This window comes from Ranitomeya variabilis, chromosome 6 (assembly GCF_051348905.1).
Source record: "Ranitomeya variabilis isolate aRanVar5 chromosome 6, aRanVar5.hap1, whole genome shotgun sequence".
Classification (NCBI taxonomy): Eukaryota; Metazoa; Chordata; class Amphibia; order Anura; family Dendrobatidae; genus Ranitomeya; species Ranitomeya variabilis.
The window spans coordinates 190,633,528-190,660,971 of NC_135237.1; the positions used below are offsets into that span (position 1 = coordinate 190,633,528).

Consider the following 27,444-nt stretch of genomic DNA (forward strand, 5'->3'; position numbering starts at 1 on the left):
ACAGTCATGGCCAAATATTTTGAGAATGAGACAAATATTATTTTTGTCCAAAGTCTACTGCTTCATTTTTTCTAATGGCAATTTGCATATACTCCTGAATGTCAGAGTGATCAGCTTAACAGCAATTACTGTACTTGGAAAGTCAATATTTGCCCAGAAAATGAACTTTAACCCCCAAAGCACATTTCAACATCATTGCAGTCCTGCCTTAAAAGGAGAAGCTAACATCGTTTTAGTGATTGATCCATTAACACAGGTGTGGGTGTTGATGAGGACAGGGCTGGCGATCAGTCATGATTAAGTAAGAATGACATCACTGGACACTTTAAAAGGAGGCTGGTGCTTGGTATTATTGTTTCTCTTCAGTTAACCATGGTTATCTCTAAAGAAACACGTGCAGCCATCATTGCATTGCACAAAAATGGCCTAACAGGGAAGAGTATCGCAGCTACAAAGATTGCACCTCAGTCAACAATCTATCGCATCATCAAGAACTTCAAGGAGAGAGCTTCCATTGTTGTCAAAAAGGCTCCAGGGCGCCCAAGAAAGACCAGCAAGCACCAGGACCGTATCTTAAAACTGTTTCAGCTGCGGGATCGGACTACCAGCAGTGCCGAGCTTGCTCAGGAATGGCAGCAGGCTGGTGTGAGTGCTTCTACACGCACTGTGAGGTGGAGACTCTTTGAGCAAGGCCTGATTTCAAGGAGGGCAGCAAATAAGCCACTTCTCTCCAGAAAAAAACATCAGGGACCGACTGATATTCTGCAAAAGGTACAGGGAGTGGACTGCTGAGGACTGGGGCAAAGTCCTTTTCTCTGATTAATCCCCTTTTCGATTGTTTGGGACATCTGGAAAACAGCTTATTCGGAGAAGAAGAGGTGAGCGCTACCACCAGTCTTGTCTCATGCCAACTGTAAAGCATCCTGAAACCATTCATGTGTGGGGCTGCTTTTCAGCCAAGGGAATCGGCTCACTCAGTCTTGCCTAAAAACACAGCCATGAATAAAGAATGGTACCAGAATGTCCTCCAAGAGCAACTTCTCCCAACCGTCCAAGAGTAGTTTGGCGCCCAACAATGCCTTTTCCAGCATGATGGAGCACCTTGCCATAAAGCAAAGGTGATAACTAAATGGCTCATGGAACAAAACATAGAGATTTTGGGTCCATGGCCTGGAAACTCCCCAGATCTTAATCCCATTGAGAACTTGTGGTCAATCATCAAGAGACGGGTGGACAAACAAAAACCAACAAATTGAGGCAAAATGCAAGCATTGATTATGCAAGAATGGACTGCTATCAGTCAGGATTTGGTCCAGAAGTTGATTGAGAGCATGCCAGGGAGAATTGCAGAGGTCTTGAAGAAGAAGGGTCAACACTGCAAATATTGACTTGCTGCAGTAACTCATTCTAACTGTCAATATAACCTATTGGTACTCATAATATGATTGCAATTATATTTCTGTATGTGATATAAACATCAGACAAACACTAATAAAAACCAGAGGGCAGCAGATCATGTGAAAATATAATTTTGGTGTCATTCTCAAAACTTTTGGCCATGACTGTATATTTATATGTACCCTTCGTTAGTAACATTTATAGCTGTAAATTGGTTCCAATTCCCAGTCCTCGCTCATATTTATAGAGTTTCTTCAGCAGTACAGGTGTTTATTACACGCTAAGTGCTTCCATTATTAATATTTTATACCTACTAGTCTTTTTATATTCCCTAACAGACAAAGGGCCAGGAGGAGCATTTGAATACTATGCAGGAAAAAGAGCAGCAGGCATTACTAGCTTTAGAAGAGATGGAACTTCAGAAGAAAGCCATTCAGATGCAAACAGAAAACCAGCTTCAGGAAATGCAACAAGAGCTTGAAGAATGTAGAACAGTAAGCTGCATCATTTTAACCATGATCGCACCTTTCTGAGAATTCTCGTGTATTTACCCTAATAAAAAGGGTATTAGAAAAAAATACAAAGTTTTTTTTTTCCTTAGGCCTCTTTCACATTTTAGTCTTTCAGCTCCCGTCACAATCCGTCAATTTTTGAGAATGCTGGATCCTGCAAAAAAATTTGCAGGATCCTGCATTTTCTCATAGACTTGTATTAGCGACGGATTGTGACGGATGGCCTCACGTTTCATCTGTCGTGCACTGGATCCTGCGTAAAAAAATGGTCCGTCAGGCAGAGAAAACGTTCAGATGAACGTTTTTACTGCACGTCGGAAAATCGGTCAGTGACGCATCCTGTGCAGCTCATCACTGGCTACAATGGAAGCCTATGGGCGCAGGATGCGTCGCTGCCTGTGAAAAGCAGGAATCCAGCAACGGGTCCCGTCTTTTCAAACTGAGCATGCGTGGAAGAATTTCCCGTCAGGGAAATTCTCTCTCGCTCGCTCTCTTTCTCTTTTTACTATTGATGCTGCCTATGCAGCATCATTAGTAACAAGATATAATGTTAAAAATAATAAAAAAAAATAAAAAATCGCAATACCACACTCGCAATCGCAATAACACCTACCAGCGTTCCGACGCAGCGTCAATGATGTTCCCGGCAGCTAGCATTACTTCCTAGTAATACATTTCGAAATCTCGCGAGAAGTCCCGGTCTCGCGATTTCGCAATGTATTACTAGGAACACTAGCTGACGGGAGCATCGCTGCTCGGGAATGCCGGTAGGTGAGAATACTGCGTTTTTGTTTTTTTTTTTTTTTTTTTTTTTAACCTGGTTTGTGTTGTGTATGTGTTTTCACAGCGGAGAACCGCTGCGTAAAAAACGCATACCCAACAGGTGCACATAGCCTCGAGGGGTCCATCAGAAAGACGGGCGCAGTGCACACGCTTTCCACAATCTGCACAGGATCCGTCATTTCAACGTCTTGACAGATCCTGTGCAGATTTGGAAGAAGGAAGTGTGAAAGAAGCCTTATGGATCAAACACAGAAGAAAAATACACATTGAAATTTGTGCTACTAATTGGCAAGGCTATTTGGAAGGTGGCCGGAAGTATCCACATCGCATGCTTGCAGTCATGTGACCACCTGGTCTAGCAACAGGAATAGAGGCTGCTGACAGTGTGCAAAGCGCACACTGTAAGAATTTAAGTATGCAGTTACATATAAGAAATGTAGACTTTTACCAGAAGACCAGCTAATCCCTTTAAGTAATAGTAACTTTCTCTCCTCCCCCCCATGACGGCACCATGGAGAGAGGGGATCTGATCCGCTGGGACAGGAAACCTACAGATAAAAAGGCGGTACCCCTCCTCCATATGAGTTGGTTTCCTGTCCCGGGGGAACCATACAGTTAATGTGGCGTACCTCAGATTGGCATGGGATTCTGGGGCCGGTCAGTTCGATTCAGTCATGGGGGTGTTCCCTGCCTCGACTGGGGCGGTTTCCCGAAGCGCCACCACCAGGGTCAGCGGGCCCTTGAGGGTGTGCGGGGAAAGGTGGCAGAAGATGGAGCAAACACCACCTCTCCAGGAGGTTATGCAGCGTTATTCATGGCCTTCAGCTTCCGGAACGAGCACGCGCGGGAGACGTGACCACGATGGCTTACTGGGAAATCCAGTACTGCGCATGCCCGAGGTCCCAATGACGTCGGGCGCGCATTGCATTACTGGGAGCGCTGTAATTGAGGCATGCAGCATTCCCTTGTGAAACGAGGTCCTGGAAGCAGCCTTAAATCAGCCAGAGACGCCGGGTGGATGCTTTGCATTACGTCGACATCCCTACCGGCATGAGCGACCAGGAGCTCCCAGAAGTGCAGGCCCCGCTGGGTCATTCTCCCAGTCAGGGGGGGTTTTCCCGGCCAAGCCTTCAGCAGCAGCATCCACGACAGCAGAAAAAAAACGGACGAAGAAGGAATCTTCCCACAGACACAGTAGCATCAACCTCTCAGGCTCTCTGCATAGTAAGAGCCCCAGCGTAGTCGTCAGCGGGAAAGAGGATCCATCTTCAGATAAAGCATCCCCGTATCAGATATCCTTCTTTTTTCTGCTGGGATGGTAAGTGAACTTCGTGAAAGTCCACTTTGTAATTAGGCCCTATCCCTCTTGTTTTATAGGGGAAGAAATGTACCACCAAGACTAAACACAATACATGTGTTCTCTGTGCAGAGGATCTACTATGGGCCTTGTGGAAGCCCCGCCTGAGAAAACCGTTCAAGACATTATGTTTAGTGGGCTTGAACAAAAAACCAGAAGGTCATTTCCATTGAACGATAAGGTCCAGGATTTAATTAAAAAGGAATGGAAAAAAACAGGAAAAAAAGGGCCTCCTCACCCCCAAAAGGAAATACACCTTTGAAGACCCCATGTGTTCGTTCTGGGGAAAAAGCACTAAAATTAGATGCGGTTATCGCCAAAGCCTCCCAACAATCTTCTCTCCCGTTCGAGGATATGGGAACATTAAAGGACCCCATGGATAAGAAGGCAGACTCATTTTTAAAGGGTTCCTGGGAGGCTGCTGGGGAGGTCTAAAGCCAGCAGTTGCCGCTACTTGTACGGCCAGGGCTCTGATGATCTGGCTAGACCAACTAGAAGCACAACTAGAAGACAAAACCCCTAGAGATACAATTTTAAACACCGTTCCTATAATGAGAGAGGCGGTGGCTTTTTTGGCAGACCCATCTGCAGATTCTGTCAGGCTGGCCGCTAGATTGGCTTCCTTCTCAAATGCAGCTAGGCGATCCTTGTGGCTTAAGTCTTGGCTTGGGGATCTTCAAACTAAATCAAAATTATGTTCTATCCCCTGCGAAGGTGAGTTTTTGTTTGTGCCCACCCTGGACAATATTTTGGATAAGGTGGGAGTTTCCTTATCTCTCTGGTTACTCCTATAAACAGCCCTTTCGGAGGGGAAGATTTAACAGGAAGCCTCCTAAAAATCCCTGGGATGGATGGGGAGACACAAAGAACAAAAGTAAGGAGTTCATATTTAATAAGCCCAGCACTTCCAAAAGACAATCCCAATGAGGGTGTTCCCCGGATGAGGGGGGGGTATCTTTCTTCCTCCCAGCCTGGGAAGAAATATCCAACAGCTCATGGATTCTAAACACAATAAAATCAAGTCTAAAACTAACGTTCCTTCACCCCCCTTCCCCATCCCTCATAGTGACCCCCCCAAAGACCCTCAAAAGAAGAAAAGCTGGCCCATCAGCAGGAAATCTTGGGTCTAGTGGAAAAGAATGTTCTTCAAGAGGTTCCCCGTCAAGAAAAAGGCAAAGGTTTTTACTCTTCTCTTTTCTTGAGGAAAAAAACGAACGGGACTTTCAGGACGATTGTAAACCTAAGAAAACTGAACAAATGTTTACATGTGGAGTCCTTTACAAATGGAAACAATAAAATCAGCAGTAAAGATGCTGTTTCCGTCCTGTTTTATGACAGTGTTACACCTAAAGGACGCGTACTATCACGTCCCCATCCACAAGGATTATTGAAAATTCCTCAGGGTGGCGGTCATGATTCAGGGGGAGATAAAACGTTTCCAATTCACAGCTCTTCCATTCGGTTTAGCCATCGCCCACAGAGTGTTCACCAAGTTAGTGGCGGAGGTGATGGCGCATTTAAGGGAACAAAATATTTTTATAGTCCCATATCTTGACGATCTTCTAATAGGCAATTCTCTTCGTCACTGCAGAGTGCAGCTAGACAGTCATGTCGGTCTTGACCAGGTTAGGTTGGCTGCTAAATTTACCAAAATACAAGATCGTGCCAAGCCAAGTACAGGAGTATCTATGCATGTTACTGGAGGCGAACAAACAAGAATGCCGCCTCCCGGATCGGAAGATCCACAATACATCAGAGATGGCATCTCAAGTAGTGATAAGCGAGTGTACTCATTGCTCAGGTGACCTCCGAGTATTTTAATGTTCGGAGATTTAGTTTTCATCACGGCAGCTTAATCATTTACAGCTATTAGCCAGGCTGAGTACATGTGGGGGTTGCCTGGTTGCTAGGTAATCCCCACATGTAATCAAGCTGGCTAATAGCTGTAAATCATGCTGCTGAGGCGATGAAAACTTAATCTCCGAGCAGTCATAAATACTCGGAGACCACCCGAGCATGCTCGGGAAAACCCGAGCAACGAGTACACTCGCTCATCACTAATCTCAAGGGATTGCCTTCCCCTCTACCACTCTGCGGAAGGCTATGACACTCCTAGGAACCATGACTTTGTGTATCCCGGCTGTCCAGTGAGCTCAGCTTCATTCCAGAAAATTGCAATGGGAAATATTGGCAACGGAAAATTCACTAAAAGGGAATTTAGAAGGGCGGTTAAATTTATCTTAAAAAACAGTCCTCTCGTTGCAATGGTGGACGAACACCGACAACTTAATTCAGGGAGTTCCCTGGATGCTACCAATTTCACAAATCTTGACTACAGATGCAAGTCCCAGTGGATGGAGGGCTCACCTGAACAACCATTTAGCCCAAGGAGTCTTGAAAGGGGAATTAAGATCGGTATCCTCGAATATGAAAGAACTTCTAGCTGTAAAGTTTGCCCTGTTACTTTTTCTGAGTTCTCTCCAGTCCCACCATGTGAGAATTTGCTCGGACAATCAAGTTGTAGTAACCTATCTAAATCATCAGGGGGGGCACCAGATCCCGCCCTCTGATGGAAGTGACAGTCAATTTTTCAGGTTGCCGAGAACAAATTAGTTTCAGTCAGCTCTACACATAAAGGGGTTAGAAAATCAGAGGGGATTTCCTAAGCCGGTCCCAGCTAAGACAGGGCATGTGGGAGTTGAAGCAGTTCGATCAAATCATAAAAGCATGGGGTTACCAACCATAGACTTGTTCACAAACAGCAGAAACCAGAAAGTCGACACTTTCTGTGCAATAGATCCCCAGGGGAACCCGGTTGCTCTAGACGTCGTCATGATACCTTGGGAGTACCACCTAGTATACGCCTTCCCACCTATGGCTCTCATTCCAGCAGTCCTGAGGAAGATTCGGGAGGACAGAGCTAGGGTAATCTTGATAGCCCCATTCTGGCCGAGGAGGCCATGGTTTTCATGGCTGAGGATGCTGTCCATCTCAGACCCTTGGGTTCTTCTGGATCTTCCGGACCTTCTTTCCCAAGGACTTGTGATCTATCCACAAGTAAAAAACTTACACTTGACAGCATAGAACTTAAGAGGTCACGTTTGAGCAATGGAGGTTCTCTCCAAATTTAATCTCCACCCTCCAACAGAGTAGAAAACCTGTAACTACCAAAACATACAGTAGAATTTGGAAACAATTTGTCTCGGTGTCGGGCGCTCCTTGGGGCCATGAGGTTCCACTCACGGCCATATTAGAATTTTTACAGAAGGGCCTAGAACAGGGGTTGTCCGCAAGTACCTTAAAGTTTGGAGCCTTCCCAAATGCGATGCCACGGCTTTTGGGGATCAGCTGACGCCGCACAGGCTGAAGAAGACGGAGGGAGATGAGTAAGAGGCGAAGATATGCACTGCGCATGCCCAGGAATCCCAGCCCCGCAGTGAGAAAAAATCAGAAGACATTGTGGGGCGGGATCTCGGGCAGTGCGGTCGCTCAGGCGCAGTCAGCTAGATATCAAATGATGTCAGAAAACGGGCAGCGCTAACTGTGCATGCCCAAGGCATAAGATAACAGCGCAGGTGCCGAGACAGTTCAAAACAACGCTGAGGAGGCGGCGCCAAGAGGATGAGTGACAGCGGTGCTGCGTCTGTATTAGGGGGGGGAAGACCTGCCCCCAGGACTGTTTCAAGGTATTTTGGACAAATTGCAAAAGCGATTATTTCTGCAGTTACAGCACCCAAGTACTAAAAGAGCCACCGCATCAGAATTCAGCATTAGTGCTGCACAAGGTGGCTCCTTTAGTTACAAACGCCCGGGGGGGGGGGGACAGGTTCCATTTAAAGTTCCAGGTTGCGGCACTTTGAGCCCTATACAATTATGACTTGTCTGGGAATCGCTGGATAGCTTGATTTGATTTATCAAGGCTGTAAGCAGATACAGTCCCGTCCTATCTCCGGGTGTGTGTCCCCCCCCCGGGGATCTAAATTTCATCCATTCAGCTTTAACGAAGGCCCCTTTTGAACCTCTATTTGAAGTCCCGCTGAAAGTGTTGTCCCTTAAAACTACCCTCCTGGTTTCCTTAATTTCGGCGCGCATGATCAGTGACATCCAGACACTTTCGGCATATCCGCCTTTCACTCAGCTTATAGACGATAGTGGTCTTTAAAACATTCAGTCTACCTGCTAAAAGTGGTGTCACGTTTTCACAGGGCTCAGGAGATCTCCCTCCCTTCTTTCTGTCCCAAGCCCAGAAATAGTAGTGCGGAAGCCTTACACACCCTTAACGTCAGGAGATGCATAATCCAATATCTAGCGGCAACACGGGAGTGTGGGAAGGATAGGTCTCTCTTTGTGTGCTTTCAGGGACTGCGGAAAGGGCAGAAAGCATCCAAAAGTACACTTGCAAGTTGGATAAGAGATGGTATCACAGTCTCATACTTCTCTCACAGGGCAGCCATTCCAGAGAAAATAAAGGCTCACTCAAAAAGATCAGTGGCACCTTCCAGGGCAGAAAGAGCCGGAGCCTCAATAGAACAGATACAGTATGTAGAGCCGCTACTTGGTCATCTCCCGCTACATTCTTTAACCACTATCGGCTGGACCTTGCCTCCTCTTCTGACTTTTCCTTCGGCCAAAGGGTTCTGGAGGCAGTAGTCCCACCCTAATGTGCTTATCGGCTGGACCTAGCCTCCTCTTCTGACCTTTCCTTCGGCAAAAGGGTTCTGGAGGCAGTAGTCCCACCCTAATGTGCTTATCTCTGCAATTCTCTCTGTGGTGCCGTCATGGGGGAGGAGAGAAAAATATAGTTACTTAATGATAACGGTATTTCTCTGACCCCATGACGGCACCCGTATATTCCCTCCCTTGACGTGTGCGTGTGCACAGTTAGTTATTTAGTAAATAGTGTCACACGGTGCTTCCTTTTGAGTAACAATAAATGTTTAATTAGTGATATTGATTCATCTGAAAGTTCCGTTAGTACTCTGTAATCCAACTGATGCGGAGGAGGGGTACCACCTTTTATACCTGTAGATTTCCTGTCCCGGCGGGGCGGATCCTCTCTCTCTCCGTGGAGCCATCATGGGGTTAGAGAAATAACATTATCTATATATATAATTGTCTAAGGGGTACTTCCGTCTTTCTGTCGGCAACTTCCGTCACGGATATTCATTCGCTGATTGGTCTCGCCAGCTGCCTGTCATGGCTGCCGCGACCAATCAGCGACGGGCACAGTCCGATTAGTCCCTCCCTACTCCCCTGCAATCAGTGCCCGGCGCCCGCTCCATACTCCCCGCAGTCACGGCTCACACAGGGTAAATGCCAGCGGTAACGGACCGCGTTATGCCGCGGGTAACTCACTCCGTTACCGCCGCTATTAACCCTGTGTGACCAAGTTTTTACTATTGAGGCTGCCTATGCAGCCTCAATAGTAAATAATAAAAAAAAAATAGCAAATCATTATATACTCACCTTCCGCCGCCTTTCCGATGCTGCGGTGACCGGTGCATGCAAGCAGCAGGTTCCGGTGCTAAGGTTGGTGTGCGACAAGGACCTGCCATGACGTCACGGTCATGTGACCGCGACGTCATCACAGGCCCTGCGCGAGAAGGACCTGCCATGATGTCACTGGGCAATATACTATGTCACTGGGCAATATACTACGTCACTGGGCAATATACTACGTCACTGGGCAATATACTACGTAACTGGGCAATATACTACGTGGCTGGGCAATATACTACGTAACTGGGCAATATACTAAGTGGCTCTGTGCTGTATACTACGTCGCTGTGCAATCTACTATGTCACTGGGCAATATACTACGTCACTGGGCAATATACTACGTGGACATGCGTATTCTAGAATACCCGATGCGTTAGAATCGGGCCACCATCTAGTTGTTAAATAAATATATATTTTTTCCTTTTGATGTGTTCTTTGCTTTAATATCATGTTTGCGTATAGTTTTATTTAAGCCATGTTTTTTAATTCTTTTGACAGAGAATCCTTGAGTTGGAAAGTTTCCTTGCAAAAACATCACAGGATAGTGACACTAAATCTGAAGAACTATCCACTCGGCTGGAAAGCGAAACAAACAAGCACAATGCGGAAATAACTGCAATTATTGAGAAACATAAGGAAGAATTTGAGCTGTGTAATCAGGATAATGAAAAGAAGTTGCTAGAAAAGCTTGAAAGTTTGAATCTTGAACATGCAGCAGAAATCACTGCCCTAAAAGAGAAAAGCCAACAGGATTTTGATACACAGTTAAAAGAAAAGGAGCGTACATTTCAGGCTCACATTGAAGAAATGAATGAAAAAACCTTGGAGAAATTGGACGTAAAGCAAACAGAACTAGAAACTCTCTCATCTGAATTGTCTGAAGCACTAAAGCTACGTCAGGAATTTGAACAGAAACTTACAGACTGTCAAAGCGAAATAGACAAAATAAAACTAGACTTTCAAAGTCAACTAGTTGAGATCCATAATCAGCACCAAGACCATATTGGTGCAATTGAAAAAGAGAAGGAGATAATGACTCATGAGCTAGAAAAGGGTCTGAAGGATGATATTAATACCTTGAAGCTTTTGCTTGATGGAAAGGAGAAGGAGATTGAACAGCTACAGCATGAAAAGCAACAACTTAAGGAAGCAGTTGAAAAAGCTGATGAAGAGTTCAAATCTGTTTCTGCCCAGCTGGATGAGCTTCATTGTTCATACCAGAAGAAGGCACAGGATGATAAAGAGACATTTACTATGGAGGTACAAAATATGCAAGAGAAGTTGAGTGTTATGACCGAGGACAGGAACCATCTTCAAAAATTAATTGAAGAACAAGAATCTAAACTGAAACTTATGACTGCAGAGTTGGATTCTCATAAAGAGCAGGTACAAACCCTTTCCCTGAAAATTGAACAGCAGAACACACATGTTAATGATTTGACATTGCAATCTGAGACAAAGAAAAATGAATATAAATGTCATGTAGAAGAGCTGAACAGAGTTGCATCTGATAAAGAAAATGAAACTGAAAAGCTAAAAGAGTTTCACAACCAACTTATTAACCAACTTAACCAAAATTTGTCTTCCAAAGAAAAGAAAATTGAATCCTTACAAGAAGAATATCGAACAAAAACTAAAAGCCAAGATGGTAAAATTGAAAGAATGAAGCAAAGGATTAAAGAGATGCAAGAGGCATCCAAGAAGAAATATTCTGAGATGGAAAGTAAGCTAAAAAAAGAAGTGGAGAAGAAGCAACTTGAGTTAGACGATAAAGAAAAGCAGTTTAACGAGAAAATGTTGGAGATGGCCCATGCAAGTTCAACTGGAATTAATGATGCATTATCTCAGCTGGAACAAAATCATAAGGAGCAAATTGTTAGTGTCAAGGAGTCCCACCAAAGAGAATTACAGGAGATTGTACAAGATTGGGAGAAAAAGTTTAGCCATCATGTGGATGAACTGAGGGAAAAACATGATACTGAACTTCAAGAGAAAGACCAAGAGATTATCGAGACTAAACAGCTGTTCAGTAATATCAGCAAGGAGAAAGAGGAAGTAGACAAACAGATTGTGGCGCTAAGGGAAGAAAAAAGTCATTTGGATGTTGCTTTCTATGAATTACAGGAGAAACTGAATCAGATAAGTACTCAAGTTCTGTCTTTGACCCAGAGTGAGAGCAACTTAAAATCTGAGCTTGAAAAGGTACAAAATGAGTATGTGTCACTGGTGAATGATAAAAACTTGGTGGAATTAGAACTTAATCAGTTAAAAACATCAGCAGATGTAAATAAAAGTGAAATTGAAGACTTAATTGTGAAACTATGCAAAGCAGAAGAAAAATATCATGCACTAGAAACGTCTCACAGTAATGAGTCAGCTATCCTTGTAAGAGAATTGTCAGATAAGCTTTTAGAGAAAGAAGCTTGGTACAACAAACTACTACTTGAATATGAACAGAAATTTGAAACTTGCTGCAAAGAGGCCATGTCACTGTTAGAGTCATTAACTTTGGGACTAAGTAATAAATGCAATGAGAACATTAGTAGCTTGACCCTCAGAATTGGCGTTTGTGAGAAAGCAGCATTTAAATTGAAAGAACCCATTTCAAAGCATGTGAGCAAAATCCAAAACTTAGAAACTCAAATTAATCAATTAAATAATGAGTATAAGACCATGAATACATCCTTAACACAAAGCAGCCAACAATTGCATGAAAAAGAAAATACGATTTTGTCTATGAAGGAAGAACTGAAGAGTCTTTCCATCGAGACAGAAGCTTTGCAGAAAGAGGGAGGTAACCACAAGAAACTGTCTGACGAAAAAGAATCTTTCATTACACAATTAAAAAAAGATCTCTCAGAAAATATCAATTCTGTAACATCTTTGACTGCTGCACTAAGAGAGAGAGACACAGAAGTACACGGACTCAAGTTAAAACTTGAGAACAGTGTGGCCTTAGAAGAAAAGGAGAAATCTATAGCTTTTATAAGTTCCCAGCATAATGAAAGTCAGCAGCAGTTACTCAAACAGATACAAGATCTGACGTCAAGTATTGACAATCTGAATAAAGAAAAAACTGCCTCTGTGGAAGAAGCTGATGAAGTGAAAATTAAGTTAGACGAGTGGAAGAAGAAAGCAGAAGTCAGATTTAAACAAAATCACCAAACAATCGAAGATTTACAAGAAAAGATTGGAATTGCTAATAAACATCTGCTTGAAAAAGATAGTCTTAATGTCTCTATCAGAGAAGAGTTTGAACATTTTCGAAGGAACATAGAAAAGGATCAAGCCAACAAAGAAAGTTTAACACTTGAGTTAACCACTAACGTAGAACATCAGCTTTCAAAAATTCAGGAAATGGAAGCAGAGATAACAAAATTAACAAAAGAAAAACAGTGTTTAATGGAAGAGGTAGACAGACAAATGCAGCAACAGAATATTGAAAAAAAGCAACTTGCAGAACAGCTTTCACACATCCAAAATGTTGCCTCTGAAAAGGACAGTCACTCTATGGAGGCTCAGCAGCAAATACTCAGGCTACAAAAAGAAATTTCAAGCTTGAAGGAAGATAGTACTGCAAAACAAATTCAGTGGGAACAGCTAAATGTGGAGCTAACAGAAAGCAAAGATAAGGCAATGAAAACTTTAGAAGAGAAATTGACAAGCGAAAGCACCAAAAAAATTGCTGAACTCAAGAAAAAAGCAGAACAAAAAATTGCATCAGTTAAGAAGCAGCTAATGTCTCAGCTTGAAGAAAAGGAAAAATCTAGGCAAAATCTAGAAGTTCAAGTAAAAAGTCTAAAAGATCAGGTTCAGAGTGAAGGACAAGAATTAAAAGTAGGTTTCGGCCAGGAGAAAGAACAGCTAGAGAAAAAATGTACAATTTTGGAGGAACAGCACCTTCAGAAGGAGAGTGAATTATCTAGCCTAAGAGAGGAGGTGCTGCTGAAGGAGAAAAGACTCAAAGAGCTGGAAGACCGAAATGAGACAACTGAGAAGAAGCTTAGCGAGAGTGAAAGGATCCTAAATGAAAAAGAGTTGTATCTGGTCACCGAAAGGGAAGCCGAAAAGATGAAATTGGAACAACTGTCTTGCAAACATCAGGAAGTTTTACTTACTCTACAGGGACAGTTAACAGTGAAAGAGTCGGAGTTGAAAGTTTGCAATGAAAAGTTAGAGGAAAGCTCAAAATCGTTTGAAGAACTCAAAGTACTATTTGATGAAATTCAATCTCAGGAAAACATTTTGAAGGCAAAACTTCAAGAAGCTGAAGGAGAAATACAAAAATTTCGCAAGGAAGTAACTAAACTGCAGAAAGACTTGAGGACTTTACGCAAGGAACATAATCAAGAACTTGATTTTCTAAAAAAGGAGCTTACAGAAGAAGCTGAGCAGAGAGTGCAGTAAGTCGGGCATATGTCACCGTATTTTTCCAAAGTTAGTTTTTCACGTTTGTCTTATGCATTTGTTTTGACATTAAAAGGTTGTCGTTTCCCGTAGACATGAACAAGAGGATCAAGAATTAAAGCACAATTCTTCCCTAAAGCAACTCATGAGGGAGTTTAACACACAAATGGCTCAAAAAGAGCGTGAGCTTGAAATTGCTGTTCAAGAGACGATTGGTAAGCTATTGTCAGAAACATTTTTTTTTTAATCTGTAGGTATTTTTTTTTTTTTTTCCATAACAGAGATGTCAAATTGGATACATACATGGTTGTGATTTGGAGTGCCAAATTATTCACTATGCTTACTACAAGTCTGTGTGTTTATGTGCACTAGCTTTGTCAGTGTCTTGACAGAGCCTATATCATACTTTTACTATTGGTTGATTGTGTTGCAGTCACATATTAAAAAAAGCTATTACAGATTAGAGGTACTTCACAGAAAAAATAAGCAGTTTGTCTAAATGCCTAGAGCCCTATGCATTATTGCGTTTGTGCATGTTTTTTGTCTCGTTTTTCCATTTCATGTTTCCATTAATGCCTCTTTTGAGGTCTGTTTAATGTGCTCTCCTGTTTTTTGTTTTTTTCTTGTTTTTTTATGTTTGTCACCGTGGGCAGGGTTTAGAGTTTCCTTATGTTTACACCTGATTCATCATTTGCGGCTTTTCAAAAGTCTCTAAATTTATGGCAAGTGTGCTGGAGTCATTCAGTATACTATTGATTCTTTCTTATTTTTTCGGTGGAGGGGTGGTGGAACACGAAAATACAGTTAAAGACCAGAAAAAAACATTGTTACTACACAAAATTGTTGAGCCACCTCCACTATATTAATTCACTTGATGATGCCCTATAGGTGGGACAAGAGAGAGCAGGTAGAGTGATAAAGCAGGCATGTATGGCTGTGTAAGGGTATGTTTCCACCTTCAGGATGGCCGGCGGTTTGGACGGAGCAGCAAACCCGCTCCGCCCTAAGCCCCGCCCCCTTCTGTGACACGATGATGCCGGATGTGTTCATTGCACACATCCGGCATCATCGCACCCCACACATAGGGCCCTGTGAGATACCTTGCGGCGGCGCCGCAAGGTAAACGGACATGCTGCGATCTTAAAAGACGTGCAGCATGTCCAGAATCACAGGGCCGCCGGGTGCGTGTTACCACGCATGGTGGAGACGGGATTTCATAAAATCCGCTCCGCTATGCTGTAACATCTGGACGCTGCGTGTTTGATGCTGCGCTCTGCACAGCGTCAAACACGTAGCGTTTCCTGAAAGTGGACACATACCCTTAAGGCACAACCTCTATAGAGGTATCAAAGCTAGCTGCTGCTGCTCCGTGTGCTGGAGGCGAATCTTCCAACTAAATATTGATGAAAGGCATAGGAGCATTGTTAAAAAGCGGTTCTGCTGGAAATGAGGAGTCTTGACAATGAGATGAAAAGGTTTGGGGTTTCCAGCATGTTTGTTTGTTTGTTTTTTGTTTGTTTGTTTGTTTGTTTTAACTTTAAAGGCCAGACTACATCAGAGCAATTCTTGTGTTATAAGCTCATGGTAAAGGATGCATTTAATTTTAAGGGTCATATTCATTCATGCATATTAACAGCTTAGCAGTCAGTACTAAATTGGTACTAGCGAATGTGTCTAGTGAAATTTATGTTTAATACAGGCAAAGCGCAAGAAGTTGAGGCAGAAATAATACAGTCACATCAGATAGAGACAACCCAGCTCCATCGAAAGATCGCAGAGAAGGATGATGATCTAAAAAGAACAGTCAAGAAATATGAAGAAATTTTGGAGGTAAGGGTGTAATTGAGTGTAGGCTTCATTGCCTCGGTTCGTTAGACCTTCACTAATAATCAGCAATTCTCTCTGGGCAGAAGAGCAAGGTAGATGGCACAGTTTTACTTTACTGATGTACATGAAATGTTTCTGGCACATGTACCCTTTCAGGAGCTGCAAAGATTATTCAGCAACCACATAAAGCTGTGTTCAGGTCACTGGAAAAAACTACTATCAATTGCTTGGTCTCCAGAGGTACCAGCCATGGGTGTGCATGGTGTGCTTTCTCCTAAGAGTTCTTCTCCTAGTTTTCATACATTTGTTAGTATCTACTAGAAGGAAATGCCAGCATTTCAAGTCAGGCCTATGACATTCGTTGAGCGTACTTTCTTGTAATATATTGTACATCTTGTACCCTATATTTGATTTTCCTGTTCTAGGCTCGAGAAGAAGAAATGACAGAGAAAGTCACTGAGTTACAGGAGCAACTGGAAAAATTGCAGGAAGAGCTGTCAAAGAGGCAGGAAGAGGAGGCGGAACAAGAAGGAGAGGTCAGCTGCTGCGTCTGTGTAGGACGTATCTGTAACAACGTTGGGCTGTCAAACATATACTTTATTGTTTGTTTTTTTTCCCATTTCCAGACCCCAGATCATGGAGAGATTCAAGTGAGATCTAGTTTTAATACCCCCTTTTCTTGAAATGACCACATGTATGTGTAGAATACATTAGACTAGATCTTTCTAACTAAAGGCAATGTCTACTGTGGGAAGCCTGCCTATTGCGAGAGCAGGAGTGCCTAACCTCTGTACAACAAGTCAAAGCAGCTGAAATAATGAGGGGAGAGATGAAGTTTTCCAAGTAAAATGGTCATAAAAGAAACTTAGATGGTTCCTGAAGACTGGCTTTCCGCACCCTGTCTTAATATGAGGCGTGAAGGAATAATTGTTACATTTATTAAGAGGTGCACATTACTTAATGAATTTCGTGCATCTTATCAGTGACATGCGCTTCGGCAAAAATTTTTACTCCAGTCAGGGACTGTTGTAACATTTCTACCATAAAAAACGCTGCCACTTTTGATGAACTCGATTGGTGGGCATAGCACACTCTGTCCCACGCCAGCTCCACCCCAGCTCCACCCATTTAGCAATTTAAAGAAAAATTGTCTTTTATGCCAGTTTTCTGGTGTTTGCCCTTAGCTGAATCGTGGCCTTGAAGTAAACATAATGGGTCCGATTCAGCAAATCTCTTACTCCAAAAAAAAGTGACATAAAATCTTTGAAAACTCACAAAATGTTGACGCAATTCAGAGTTGCAACATTTGGCATTTTCACAATCTTTTCTCCCATCTCTGCCAAAATGAGGTACGGCACAGGAGTGACATTACAGCTTGCCTAATTTATTTCAAGCTGTTCTGTTACATACTCCAGAGTCTCACTCCTGTCCCTGACTGGAGTAAGATGTCTGGTGTGATGCACATAGACACACAACTCTTGTCAGATGTTCTTGATTCATGAAGAGACCTGCACCTCTTTATGAATCAGGAACGTCAAACTCTACCATGCCCCCCTCAAATAGACCAGCAAGAAAATCGCCGGTCTTGATGAATTGGGGGGTCTGTTTTTTTTAGGAAGCTATTAATTGAATGTGTTTGGTCTTGTGCCTGTGAGACCACCTACAGCATGATGGATGGCTTTGACTGACAGCTGAACTCCGGAGAATTTAAATTGAATTGTAAACTTAATTATAATTAAGTTCTTATAATAGGCAGCACAGAGCAGTAAATGACATATCTGGTATCCCAACCCAGGAAAAAAATGTATAGTATATTTTATATTAATTGCCTTATAAAAGAAAAGTTCTTCAACTTTCTGATATGCCTTGTGATTCAGTTCCTCACCACTGCCAAGATTTTAGTTTGTTGGGAGTGAGAAAATTTGGTTGCAAACCACTTCTGTGCCTAGTCCTGGGCTCAGCTGAGCAGGGAAAACATATGTATCCTGTCGAGACAAATACGTTTTACAGTAGTTTATTTTCTGTTTGTTGTGGTATAGACTGTTTGTTTTTCTTGTATAGGCACAATTAGCAAAGAAAACCACACAACTAAATGACGCCAAATTAATAGAGCAGGAACTTAAAGAGAAGGTAAGGTGATTTATGGTCTTTATAAATTAACTTTTATCAGAATTATGCATGGACATTTATAGATTCAGAGCAGAAACAGTTAAGGGAAGATACATTTCTCCTTTGCCTCATTGGGGACACAGGACCATGGGTGTATGCGGTTGCCACTAGGTTAATAAAAAGAAACCTACATTTTGATGATGACCAGAAGTTAACTGTGCATGGAAGCGAAGCTTTATGGGTGGGCTTGTGAGATAAGTTTAATCAGGTCTATTGGTTGACTGGCTGTAGTCTAAGGCCACGTTCACACTTTGCGGCGTCCCTCTGCGGGTTCTCCCGCAGCGGAATTGATAAATCTGCAGGGCAAAACCGCTGCGGTTATCCCTGCAGATTTATCGCGGTTTGTTCCGCGGTTTCCGCTGCGGGATTACTCCTATACTATTGATGCTGCATATGCAGCAATATGCAGCATCAATAGTAATGTTAAAAGTAATAAAAATTGGTTATACTCACCCTCCGATGTCCGGATCTCCTCGGCGCTGCACGCGGCGCTCCGGTTCTAAAGATGCTGTGCTGAGAAGGACCTTCGTGACGTCACGGTCATGTGACCGCGACGTCACCGCAGGTCCTGTTCGCACAGCAACTCTGACCGGCCGGCCGCGTGCAGCGCTGAGAGGTGAGTATAACATGATTTTTTATTCTTTTTTTTACCCCAAATATGGTTCCCAGGGCCTGGAGGAGAGTCTCCTCTCCTCCACCCCGGGTACCACCCGCACATTAACCGCTTACTTCCCGCAACGTGGGCACAGCCCCATGCGGGAAGTAAGCGGTTCAATGCATTTCTATGGGTGCAGAATCGCTGCGATTCTGCACAAAGAAGTGACATGCTGCGGGTTTTAAGCCGCTGTGTTTCTGCACGGTTTTTCCCGCAGCATGTGCACAGCGGTTTGCGGTTTCCATAGGGTTTACATGTAAATGGAAACACTATGGAAACTGCTGCGGACCCGCAGCATCAAAATCTCCGCGGTTCCGCGGTAAAAACCGCAAAGTGTGAACATGGCCTAAATGTAGTAGCTGTAGTTTTAGCTTTTTGCACTATTACTAGAGTTGGGTGAATTTCTTCAAGTGGTACTGAAATTCTACTCAGAATTTTACAAAAATCCATATGGTCCAGAATGCAGATGTTCTTTGTAATTGAGAGATCAGCAAGGTGGCAGTCAGCTAGCCATCATTTTGCTGAACTGTAAAGGGCTGTCAAAAGGTTAGAAAATAGTACCTCTGGACCTCCTCTACATCATGCTCTTACCCATACGGTGCTAGTTGCCATTTTTTATTGCCACTGTGCGCTGAAACCTATGGCCTCTCGATGCTAGGCAAAGATGTGCACCACAACCTTTAGAAGTAACACTGGGACTTCCTCCGTGACTAGTTCTAGGACTTCCTTGCGTATGGACATCCCAAGTCTAGTCTCACCTGGAAGTCCCAGCCTGGTGTGAAGATGTTTGTTGTTTCAGGACTCTAAGTGGGACAATGAGCAGTGAAGTGAGTATAGATGGGGTTTTTAATATACATCTTACATTTATTATGTTCTACAGTTTTTCGGTATAATAAGAAACATTCAATTTGCAGGAAATAAATTGGCTGCTTAATTCTTGGTAAAATTTGGCAGATTTGAAACTCGTTCATTTTTCATTATTCCCAATTAACAGCTGCTTGATATGAAAGAGGCCTTTCATTATTAGAAATACTATTGTAGAACAGAGTTTGAGTGTATGATTTTTTTCCATTTTTTTGTACAGATTAACACATTGGAAGACCAGTTAAAAAACTACTCGCGTGGTGTGTTTGTCACTCCTCTTGGGACTCCTTATAAAGGTCGGAAACTGTTTCAGCAGTGCTCTTTTGTAACGTGAATACATTGTACTCCAGATTAATGTTTATGTTAATACTAAATTCAATTTATTGACTGGGCACCAATAAACAATGGAATAAGCAATTTTACTAATGTGTGTGCCATGTAAATATGACAGCGATCAGCCAATGAACGAGCAAACACTTGCTAAGCAGCAGATCTTGCGTTTCATTGTCGGCAGCACATCTCCACTTGTAAACAGAAGATGAGCTGTCGACAATATGCAAACCGCAGGGACTATTATTGGTCGTTCATTACGATGTAGTTTGCATTGTTGATCGCTTCTTGTTCATGTAGGAAATTTGGGATCATATTGTCATCCGTCTTTGTAGTTTGGTGTTATGGTCTAGAACAGACCTAGGCAAAGTGTGGCTCTCTGGAAACATTCGGTCCTCTGGTGGTTCCCATCTGGTACTCAGACCGTGACAGCTGAGGTGTTTTAAAGAGTGGCCCACGGGCTGCACTGTCTCCTCCCCCACCTGTCATCACAGCAGTGGATGCGTTGGTGGAGTAGGGGCCTTTGGCCATTTCTTCTACTAATCGGCATGTGAGACAGCTATCTTCATCGCGTCAGCTGTGCATGGGGGAGAGTAAGTGCACCACAGACAGGAGCAGAGGCAGAGTGGTGGGAGCTATAGGCATCTCATGCTGGACACGGGGAGGTTATGGGGGTCTCATGTTGGCCATGGGGAGGCTATGAGGGTCTCGTGCTGGACACAGGGAGGCTATGGGGCTCTCATTCTGGACACAGGGAGGCTATGTGGGGACTCTCATGCTGGACACGGGGAGGCTATGGGGCTCTCATGCTGTTCACAGGAAGCTATGTGGGGGCTTTCATGCTGGTTGGGGAGGCTATGGGAGTCTTATGCTGAACACGGGGAGGCTATGGGCCTCATGCTGGACATGGGCAGGCTATGTGGGGGCTCTCATTCTGGACACGGGAAGGCTACGTAGGGGGCTCTCATGCTGGACACAGGGAGGCTATGTGGGGGTTCAAATGGTATATATGGGATGTCAGCATACTTTAAGGGGTTCTCCACCTCTAGGACAAACCCTTCTTGATCTAAATGTTTGGATCCAATAAAATTAAAAAAGCTTCTGCTCCCCTCCCACCCCGGCGCCATTCCAGCAGTGTTGGATCTCCCCCTCCCCAGGGTTCCCCGTGTTCAGCGCTGGTGTCACTGGCCCCGCCTTTTATCAAATTGAACATGAACATGAAGTCCGGGCTGCTGCTGATCTCTTGCTTCCTCTTCATGTTCAATTCAACAGAAGGCAGAAACAGTGACACCAGCACTGATTGGGCATCAGGCTCACATGTCAGAACAAAAGGACAGGATCCCCGGGGAGAGTGAATCATGACACCGTAGAACGGCGCCGGCGCGGGAGGTGAGTATAAGCTTTTTTTATTTTATCAGGGCAAAGTGTGGAGTATGACAAGGAGTTGTCCAAGTGGTGGCAACTTCTTTAATTCTGCTCAATATTAAGTGATGCAATTATTATTAATATAAAATAATTATAATGAATACGTTAATATTAATACTGAACAGAATTAATTTCAGCCTATTGGTTCGGCCCTCCACAACAGTCACGGTCTCATGTGGCCCCTTGAGAAAATTAAATTAATTCCCCCCCCCCCGGTCTAGTATGTCCTATAAGGACATCAGTTCTTATGATCACGCAGGTAAGGCCCCCTATACAATGCGTAGTTACCTCTAGTACAGGCTTTGGATGTAAGCAGCTATATAACTCATTAGCTGCAGTTGTGGATTTCACTAAAGGGGTTGTCCACTACTAGGACCACCCTTTCTTGATCTAAATGTTTGGCCCGATAAAATAGAAAAGCCTATACTCCTCTCCTGTGCCGTGTCAGCACTTGTGTTCCCAGGGCTCTCCTGTGGTTATGACGCGTGAGCTCAGCTCCCAATCAGCACTGGCATCACTGTATCCTCCTTCTGTCGAATTGAACATGAAGAGGAAGTCCAGGCTACAGCTGATCTGACTTCCTCTTCAAGTTCAATTAGACAGGAGACGTGGACAGTGACGCCAGCGATAATTGGGCGCCGGGGTCAAGTGTTACAACAACAGCACGGGATCCCCGGAGAGAGTGAGTGCCATCACCCCTGGAACGGCGCTGGCATGGGAGGAGAGTATAGGCTTTTTATTTTATTGAAGCCAAGTGTGGGGTATGTCAAGGAGTTGTCCAAGTAGTGGACAACTTGTTTAACTTCACATCTTTATAGCTGTTGCTCTTGCAGTTGTCATGTAGTGTTTTTTACTTTTTCTGCAGATGTCAATCATCGATACACTGATGTGTCTGTCTTTGCTGAGCCTACAGAGTTTGAGTATTTGAGAAACATATTGTTTGAGTATATGATGGGAAAGGAAACTAAGGTGAGGAGCTCCACAGTTGCATAATTAATATGCCAACATTACAAAGGTGGTCTTGTACTGTAGACAGTTTATGTAAGTACATATACCGTAAATCATTTATTGAGTTTGACTACATGAAGGAAAAAAAATGTCGACCACACACACACACACACACACACACACGCTACAATGAGAGCACCGTATGGCAGGGCTATTTTTTAAACACTGCCTTTTAAACAAAAGTATCATTTGACCACTACATGGCATCTGGTTATTATGCTTTATGTACGATCACTCTTACTTTCAGTTTTGCTAACATCTTACTGGTGTTGCCCTATGTGTACGTGCAAATTGTACTGATGTTTACTGTCAGTGTATAGACCGCAGACCATATGATCCCATAGTGATGACCCGTCGCTTGGTTAAAGGTTTTTTTTTTCCCTCTATGTTTTTTCCACTGCTCCCTTGAGTATTCTGGTTTTTCTTCTTATAACCCCTTCCAACATGGACAATTTTTATTTTTGTTTCCCCCCCTTTTCCAAGAGCCATATCTTTTTATCTTTTTTTTTTTAATATTGTGTGTGTGTATACTGTGGTTAAGGGAAGTATTCAGACTCCTTTAAATTTTCACTCTTTGTTTCATTGCAGCCATTTGGTAAATTCAAAAAAGTTCATTTTTTCACATTAATGTGCACTCTACACCCCATCTTGACTGAAACAAAAACAGAAATCTAGTAATTTTTGCAAATTTATTAAAAAAGAAAAACGGAAATATCACATGGTCATAAGTATTCAGAACCTTTGCCATTCTTCCTTGCAGATCCTCTCCAGTTCTGTCAGGTTGGATGGTGAACGTTGGTGGACAGCCATTTTCAGGTCTCTCCAGAGATGCTCAATTGGGTTTAGGTCAGTGCTGTGGCTGGGCCAGTCAAGAATGGTCACAGAATTGTTCTGAAGCCACTCCTTTGTTATTTTAGCTGTGTTCTTAGGGTCATTGTCTTGTTGGAAGGTGAACCTTCGGCCAAGTCTGAGGTCCAGAGCACTCTGGAAGAGGTTTTCATCCAGGATATCGCTGTACTTGGCCGCATTCATGTTTCCTTCAATGACAACCAGTCGTCCTGTCCCTACAGCTGAAAAACACCCCCATAGCATGATGCTACCACCACTATGTTTCACTGTTGGGATTGTATTGGGCAGGTGATGAGCAGTGCCTGGTTTTCTCCACACATACCGCTTAGAATGATCACCAAAAAGGTCTATCTTTGTCTCATCAGACAAGAGAATCTTATTTCTCATAGTCTAGGAGTCCTTCATGTGTTGTTGTTTTTTGTTTTTTTTTAAGCAAACTCTATGTGGGGTTTCATATGTCTTGCACTGAGGAGAGGTTTCCGTCGGGCCATAAAGGCCCGACTGGTGGACGGCTGCAGTTGACTTTGTGGAACTTTCTCCCATCTCTCTACTGCATCTGTGGAGCTCAGCCACAGTGATCTTGGTGTTCTTCTTTACCTTTCTCACCAAGGCTCTTCTCCCACGATTGCTCAGTTTGGCTGAATGGCCAGGTCTAGGAAGACTTCTGGTGGTCCCAAACTTCTTCCATTTAAGGATTATGGAGGCCACTGTGCTCTTAGGAACCTTGAGTACTGCAGAAATTCTCTTGTAACCTTGGCCAGATCTGTGCCATGCCACAATTCTGTCTCTGAGCTCCTTGGCCAGTTCCTTTGACCTCATGAGTCTCATTTGGCCTGACGTGCACTGTGAGCTGTGAGATCTTATATAGACAGGTGTGCCTTTCCAAATCAAGTCCTATCAGTTTAATTAAACTCAGCTGGACTCCAGTGAAGGAGTAGAACCATCTCAGGGCTGTCCCACACGTCCAGATAATTCCAGTACCGGAATAAATCGGTACCGGAGTTATCCGTGTCCGTGTGCCTGGGAACTCACGGAGGCCATACGTGCGGCACACGTGTGCCGCCCGTATGGCGAGTGGGTACCACACGGAGCGTGTGGTACCCACTCTGCATGGTGCTGAAGCTGTGATTCATATCTTCCCTGCAGCAGCGTTTGCTGCAGAGAAAATATGAAGAATAGTGTTTAAAATAAAGATCCATGTGTCCGCCGCCCCCCCCCCCCCCCCCCCTGTGCGCCCCCCCACCCCCTGTGCGCCCCCCCGCTGGTCAGAAAATACTTACCCTCCTCCCTCGCTGCTTCCTGGTCTGGCCGCGGCTTCTCCTGCATGCGGTCACGTGGGGCCGATCATTTACAGTCATGAATATGTGGCTCCACCTCCGATAGGGGCGGAGCCGACTATTCATGATTGTAAATGAGCGGCCCCACGTGACCGCATACAGTAGGAGGCGCGGCCAGACCAGGAAGCAGCGAGGGAACGGGTAAGTATTTTCTGACCAGCGGGGGGGCGCACAGGGGGTGGGGGGGCGGCGGACACATGGATCTTTATTTTTAACACTATTCTTCATATTTTCTCTACAGCAAACGCTGCTGCAGGGAAGATATGAATACCGGCTTCAGCACCATGTGGGGGGGACAGCGCTTACTGTAGCGCTGTCTCCTGCACGCACACGGACCCCAGACGGAGAATGTCCGTGTGAGGTCCGTGTTTTACGCGGACCCATTGTCTCTATTGGATCCGTGTAATACGTGCGCTCCCACGAACACTGACATGTCTCCGTGTTTGGCACACGGAGACACGGTCCGCAAAAAATCAATGACATCTGAACAGATGCATTGATTTTTATGGGTCTACGTGTGTCAGTGTCTCCGGTACGTGAGGAAACTGTCACCTCACGTACCGGAGCCACTGACGTGTGAAACCGGCCTCAAGGAGAATCTAAAGGAAATGGACAGCATATGACTTAAATATGAATGTCTGAGCAAAGGGTCTGAATAATTATGACCATGTGATATTTCAGTTTTTCTTTTGTATTAAATTTGCAAAAATTTGTACATTTTTCTTTTCAGTCAAGATGGGGTGCAGAGTGTACATTAATGAGAAAAAAATGAACTTTTTTGAATTTACCAAATGGCTGCAATGAAACAAAGTGAAAAATGTAAAGGGAGTCTGAATACTTTCCGCACCCTATGTGGTACAGGAAGCTGTACAGAACGTTATTCTCTGCAAAACCTTGGATTTTTGTTTGACAACATTACATGACGCTAATGCAGAACGGTTCAGCTTTTAGCACACTTGATTGTAGAAACTGGGTTCCTTAGGCTTCCTTCACACTTACGTTTTTACAATCTGCACAGGATCCGTCATAATGTTGAAAAGACGGATCCTGTGCAGATTGTAAAAAAACGGGTGCACTGGGCCTGTCTTTCTGACGGACCCGTCGAGGCTATGTGCACCTGTTGTGTATGCGTCTTTGCAGCATTTTTCTGCTGAAAAAACGCATGCACAACACAAACCAGGTTAAAAAAAAATAAAAAAACGCAGTATTCTCACCTACCGGCGTCCCGCGCAGTGATGCTCCCGGCAGCTAGCGTTCCTAGTAATACATTGCGAAATCTCGCGAGAAGCAAAAGAGCTAGCGAGAGAGAATTTCCCTGACGGGAAATTCTTCCAGGCATGCTGGACCCGTCGCTGGATTCCTGCTTTTCACAGGCCTGCGCCCATAGGCTTCCATTGTAGCCAGTGACGGGCAGCGCAGGATGCGTCGCTGACCGATTTTCCGACGTGCAGAAAAAACGTTCCTCTGAACGTTTTCTCTGCCCGACAGACCGTTTTTTTTTACGCAGGATCCAGTGCACGACAGATGAAACGGATGGCCATCCATCACAATCTGTCGCTAATACAAGTCTATGAGAAAATGCAGGATCCTGCATTCTCAAAAATCGACGGCTTGTGATTGGAGCTGAAAGACGGAAGTGTGAAAGAGGCCTTGATCTGACGGGACCGAATCGGCATGTAATTCATTAGCTCACATTTACCTTCTGTATTCTGCTGTAATTCACATACTAATATTTTATTTTATTTTTTTAAGACCATGGCGAAAGTTATCACTACAGTACTTAGATTTCCAGCTGATCAAGCTCAGAAGATCTTAGAAAGAGAGGAGTCTCGACCTGTGGTAAGGATTATCTCAGTGTCTCATGGATCCTAAGATAAAAGGAGACTTTATTATTATGCTGGGTATATTAGTAGGTGAAACTGACAATGTAATGGAGCAGTTTGGTTTTCAGAATTTCGTAACCCATTATCAGTCTATGCGATGAATGTCTGAAACGGGTGTCCCCTTTTACATATGACCCATGTTGCGAGCCATGGTTTCACGGAAGATGGCATTTGGCTGAATAAGCTGCTAATCTGGCTTGTATTGATTTATTTTTACTGTTTTAAAACATTTTACAGTTTTTCCTGTGATTTTGTTAATGCTCCAATATTTATTAAATAGAATTGACAGATTTTTTTTCAGTACAAACCAATTTGGGCAATTTTGTTTTATACAATTTTTTAATTAACTCCTGAGAATCACAATGCCTCATAGGCAACTGTGGTGACATGACTCTTTGCCACCATTCATGACCTGTCATGCCGACAAAAAAATATGGGAAAAGCTAAGTTAAAGGGGTATTCCCATCTTCAAGATCCTATCCCAATGTGTAGTAGGTGTAATAATAACATTAGCAAATACCTCCAATTAAAAATGAAGAATAGTTTGCCATGTCGCTTACCATGTGCAGGATACTGCAGTAGCTTAGATATTCTTGGTTACGACCACTCCTATAGTGACAGTTGTTAGTGGTCGTAACCATGGATACCTAAGCTACTAAAAGGGCTGCATGGGAAAAGCGTCATAGCGAATCTTAAGAACTATACTACATTTCTACATTACACCTACTACATATTGGGATAGCATCTTGTAGATGGAAATACTTTTGGAAACCTTATTTTTGCTGCAAGGGAAATATCAACTTTTTTGGAAAATCTTATTTAAAATTGACTGCAGCTTGGTGAAGTGATGATAAGCAGCAAATCACTATAATCATGGTTAAACTGGGTAGGTTATATATTTAACCCTCAGAAGTGTAAATAGGGTTGTGTAAAATATTTTTATATTTTACTGCTTTGGATCCAACTCCAAAACATAATATAAGCAATTTGATTCCAGTTTTTCTACTCTTGTATAGCCATGTTTTCTAACCCAATGGTTAAGAAATGGCATTAACAAAGTTCTAAAGACTTTTTTTTTTTTACTTAGATAAGCTTAATATGTTAAAGGGATTGTCCACAACTCAGAAAACCCCTTCTCAAT

General features: G+C 43.4%; 1 protein-coding gene across 8 annotated transcripts in view; it reads left to right on the forward strand.

The window, feature by feature from the left end:
• GOLGA4 (golgin A4) overlaps positions 1 to 27,444 on the forward strand; it is a 181,202-nt gene that overhangs the window by 135,972 nt on the left and 17,786 nt on the right. For 5 of the 8 annotated variants that reach the window (XM_077269344.1, XM_077269339.1, XM_077269341.1 and 2 more), the window contains 10 exons: positions 1,737 to 1,892; positions 10,048 to 13,952; positions 14,050 to 14,171; positions 15,656 to 15,786; positions 16,209 to 16,319; positions 16,410 to 16,433; positions 17,845 to 17,913; positions 19,692 to 19,767; positions 22,092 to 22,195; positions 26,173 to 26,259. In XM_077269344.1, the coding sequence (XP_077125459.1) occupies positions 1,737 to 1,892; positions 10,048 to 13,952; positions 14,050 to 14,171; positions 15,656 to 15,786; positions 16,209 to 16,319; positions 16,410 to 16,433; positions 17,845 to 17,913; positions 19,692 to 19,767; positions 22,092 to 22,195; positions 26,173 to 26,259 (4,785 nt within the window). Of the gene's footprint in view, positions 1 to 1,736; positions 1,893 to 10,047; positions 13,953 to 14,049; positions 14,172 to 15,655; positions 15,787 to 16,208; positions 16,434 to 17,844; positions 17,914 to 19,691; positions 19,768 to 22,091; positions 22,196 to 26,172; positions 26,260 to 27,444 lie in introns of all 8 variants that reach the window. The other 3 variants (XM_077269342.1, XM_077269343.1, XM_077269338.1) reach the window with 2 other exon arrangements.